The sequence below is a fragment of the Cibotium barometz genome, chromosome 8, assembly GCF_041138505.1.
Source record: "Cibotium barometz isolate CiBa-2024 chromosome 8, ASM4113850v1, whole genome shotgun sequence".
NCBI lineage: Eukaryota > Viridiplantae > Streptophyta > Polypodiopsida > Cyatheales > Cibotiaceae > Cibotium > Cibotium barometz.
In genome coordinates, this window is record NC_141053.1 from 50,530,170 (window position 1) to 50,534,475 (window position 4,306).

A 4,306-nucleotide genomic window follows, 5' to 3' on the forward strand; every position below is an offset into this window, starting at 1 on the left:
AAAAAAGAAAGAAGACTTTATTTGTCAGACAAAAGAGCAGAGTCAATTAACATCCGAATTGATCAATTTATGATCCATGAGGGATGATGGTGGAACTCTATACTAGTAGAAAGCTTTTGCAATTGATCTTAGCCAAAGGGAACAGATTTTACTCAAGGATCAGATGAGACAAATGGAAGGTTAGGAAAGGGCTAAGACTGCACGAGTTAGTTTGACTGTAGATTGAGACGCCATGGCTGCCTAGCTACTTGTTATAATTGGTGAGCTGGAGCTGCTGCCTAGGCTAGTTTCACTCTAAGTCCCTTGTTAGATTGGCCCTAGTAATACATCTCTTGAGTTATTATCCGCAGTTATAAATTCCACCTTGCTATTATTGTTTCTGCAACATGCAGTATCTAGATGGAAGAACAGCAAAGACCGTTGTCGCCACAAAACATTATAAAATTTGTTTGTGTGTGTGTGTGTGTGTGTGTGTGTGTGTGTGTGCGCAACAAGAACGCCCTGAATCACTGTTCTAAATGGGGAGGGTCTGAAGGGGGCAAAGAAAGCAACACTCCTTTTGTTAAGCAGCAGTGCGCGTGCAGATATGAACAATAATACTGGCAAAGGAAGCCATAGACTGTACCTTTGAGAGTTAAGCGAGAGAGAGAGGGGGTGATGATCTCTGCTCATTGGAACCCATGAAGCAATTTCTTCGCTGCAGCAGATCATCATCGTTAGACAAAGCTGCCGGCCTGCAGGAGATGTGAGTGTTTTCCTTTGTTGGTGTCTGTCGTGGGTTGGCGGTGATTCGTCCTGTTATTAGCTTTTCTTTGTGGGCGGCCGGCCAATGGAGATCTTCTGTGTGGTGTGATTGCAAAGATCAACCTGAGGACTGTTCTGAGCCGCCCCCTGGTGTGAACGGTTGTGCGGACGGAGATGGCAATACATAACGCGGAGGGGAAGGCCCTGAGCCTCCTACATAATTAACCAAGGAAAGAAATTTAATCTCACATCATCATGATAATTATAAGTAATTTAGAGGCAAATCCCCATTCTAATCTACAATTAGAATAGGTGATCCTACTAGCCCAATAATAAGTAAAGAAATTCCTAAATATTAGAAAAGGAAAGGAAAGTTCAAGAGTTGACATGAAAAATGTTAAAACGGGAAGAAAATGAATGCACAATAATATAGCCCATTGAAAAGGACGACAACAATATATTTAGGAATCATGAATGTAATTAATTTAGAATAAATGACGTTGCATAGATTTATAGGTGAGTGAAAAACAATCAAAATCAACGAAAAAAGTAATAATCGGAAAAGAAAAAGTTAGGGACTTAATTATTTCAAAAAGAAAGAAAGAGAGAGAGAGAGAGAGAGAGATTTGTAAAAATGGGAAAAAAAAAGGTGATTTAGATGAAAGAAGGTTCCAGGGTGAGAGGTGATTTTTGTTTAATTAAAAATAATAATGTTTGCGTTGGATGCAAGCAATAAGCTTTTTATATGGATATATATATATATATATATATATATGTATATATACATATACCTGGAGAGTGGAAGGGAGCTGGGATGGGGACAAACTGGGGCAAATGAGTGGGGACTTGGCTGCTGGCGTAAGGACTAATTAAAGGGGGAATGGCAAATCCCGGCTGTACATTCTGGGGGGGTCCCTGTTGTTGCTGTTGCAAACTTGGGCTTACAGGAGCCACCGCAGGCGGGTACATAGCTGGCAACTGTGGCCCCACAAAAGGACCGTACACGTTCTGTAAAAACCACCACCATCACCACTACCCCAATCGTCATACTTTTACTTTACAAAAATTTCATATCTTCTTGCCAGTTTAATTATATTTTAAAAAAAACATAATCGCATATAGCTTGCCAATCAATTCACAACCACAATTAAATGTCACCTCCGCTTACCTTGCCAACCAATTAATTAATAATAATGCTGCTTCTACATAATCCACCCCTTTCCCATATAGCTTGATGATCACTATGCATAGCTTACCCTATCAGCGAATAATATACCCTATTTTTTATATATTGTTTTACAGCATAGCCTCCCGATCAATCAATAATCATTTCAATAAATGAGTAATCAACCACTTTAATCATCATCGCTTGAGCATCATATAGGCCGAAAATGTCGACAATTAATGGCATCATAGAGGCTTAAGAGATCATACAATTATTATTGCCAATAAACAAATAAAACAAAAGTTGACTCCCAGTTTCCCCATCCACCCCACCCCACTCCATAGAATCAATCAAACCGTCCTAGTCAGAAGAGAGGAAAGGCACCCAAAACTGGCAAAATCACTGGCGACCCCTGTACTTGCTATGGGCCAAAACCAATTGGATAAAACATTATTAATAACAAGGGGGAGAAGATAAGATCAAGAGAAGTGGGCCAAAGGCACCTACCGGAGCTCCATAATACTCTGGGGGATAGGCTGGATACCTGCTCCCACCATCACAACATCAACATTGAGGGATTAATTAATGCCGTCTTCTCATTTTCTAAACAAAGTCCCCCCAGTTAAAAATTGCATTGACTTCATCATTTACCCAAAGGGAGGAGACCCTAAGCCCTAGAGTATGGTAAGAAATTATCACAACTACGCTTATCCATGTAGAGACATTATTATTGTTGGATCTTTAACTTAATCCTTATGGATTTACAAGTTTTGGCTCTATAATTTCAAAACGGAATATATTGACAATCTCCACCAAATAGAAAATAACCTTACCCAAAGGGGGGAGGGTAGGGGAAGCCTTGTTGATAGCCGAAAGGCAAAGGTTGCCCAAAATGGGGAGCTCCACCATACACTTGACCACCCAAATCGCCCATGAAAGGTAAGAAGCGAGCCCCTTGTAAGAAAAAAAGGCAATACAAATACTTAGAGTGATGCTTACTTAAGCTTAAGTAAGCGCTTGGTAATAAAAACCGTTGACAAAGTAAGCCCTAAAGAGGAAAGGTTAGCGTTAATGATAGAGTTGAATATATGGAAAGTTAAACCTCACTTAATGTAAAGGTCTCCACGCCTAGTAGTGTGACTCGCGAGGTAACTGACAGTGATATCCCTAAGCTTATGAACCAGACTCCAGAAGTAAATATGACTATACAGTAGAACAGTGTACCAATCCAGACCCTACACGTTGCTGATTTAGAGCAACCAGAGTACACTAATCACTTTGGAAACCTAATTATTAATGGCTTGCCTTGGAACAAGGGAGAGGTTGGACGTGGGCGATGAGCCCCAAGTGCAGCCAGATTACAGTTGGTCCTCCTGCCATCGATGACAGGGGCTGGATCCATACACGCCCGCCTCGCGGCCTCTGCATCACGGAAGGTCACCTGCACACAAAAAGCACCAAAAGCAAAATGATTTAAAATCAATCAAATAATCAAAGGTTTAACACAGAAGAATTAAGATCAATTAATCATAATTAAATGGGAGGGGAGGGGGAGAGGGTTGGGGAATCGCAGGAAGTACAAATCCATAGCCCTTGGAGCGGCCCGTGTTCTTGTCTGTTATCACCACGGCCTCCACTATCTCGCCAAACTGCTCGAAGTAGCGTCGCATAGTTTCACACTGCGTCTCCCAAGCCAGCCCGCCCACAAAGATCTTGGTGAGGGTGGTGTCTCCGAACTGCCCACCTGTGCTGCTGCCGCTGCCGCTGCTTCCCGGACGCTGTGCCATAGCCTATTTAATGTGTCTCTGTTTCTCTCCCCTGTGTAGATATGGCTAGGACCAAATCCTGTCGGCAAAGATCAAGGGCCAGCGGCGAGCGGGCGGCCCCCGGATCACCTGCGGCCTCTCAACCGGCCATCGGAGGTCGCCGTAGTGGGAAAAGGCTCAGAAGGAAGGCATGTTGGGCATCGTGTGATGTTGAAAAAAACTTCCCAAAGAGGGAGGGCGTCTGGAAGCGCTACGACGAGCAAGCGTCCACAAAGGAAGAGGGTTGAAAAGCAAGGGGAGGGTTCGGCAGAGGAGGCGCGCGCACACACGAGAGAACGCTCGGGGGGGGGGGGGGGGGGGGCGGGGAGGGGGGGGAAGAGCAGGAAGACGGTGTTGTCAGAATTTCCAGAATTTCTATTATAAATATATATATATATATATATAGATGTATTATAATACGGGGCTAGGCTCGCAGGATAAGGGCTGTTGTATTAGAGTGGCGGCGCGTCTCGGATTTGCAGGCGCAGCGCCCCGACCGCCCCTTCATCCACCCATGAACCTACGTGGCAAAAGGGACAAATGTGGCTCTCATTGCCCTTCTTTCTTTCTCTCTGGCTCTTTTTATTTTTTA

General features: G+C 43.6%; 1 protein-coding gene across 2 annotated transcripts; it reads right to left on the reverse strand.

The window, feature by feature from the left end:
* LOC147636373 (uncharacterized) lies at window positions 1-4,084 on the reverse strand. Of its 2 annotated transcripts, XM_086801799.1 has the most exons (6): window positions 3,490-4,084; window positions 3,215-3,350; window positions 2,743-2,863; window positions 2,417-2,453; window positions 1,536-1,752; window positions 1-957 (listed from the first exon to the last, which is right to left on the reverse strand). In XM_086801799.1, the coding sequence occupies exons 1-6, from the start codon at window positions 3,694-3,696 to the stop codon at window positions 863-865; spliced, it is 813 nt and encodes a 270-aa protein (XP_086657925.1). In that variant the 5' UTR covers window positions 3,697-4,084; the 3' UTR covers window positions 1-862. The 2 variants fall into 2 exon arrangements, with proteins under 2 accessions (XP_086657925.1, XP_086657926.1); XM_086801800.1 differs by lacking the exon at window positions 1,536-1,752 and having other exon boundaries at window positions 656-957; window positions 3,490-4,067.
* Window positions 4,085-4,306: the final 222 nt, after the last annotated feature.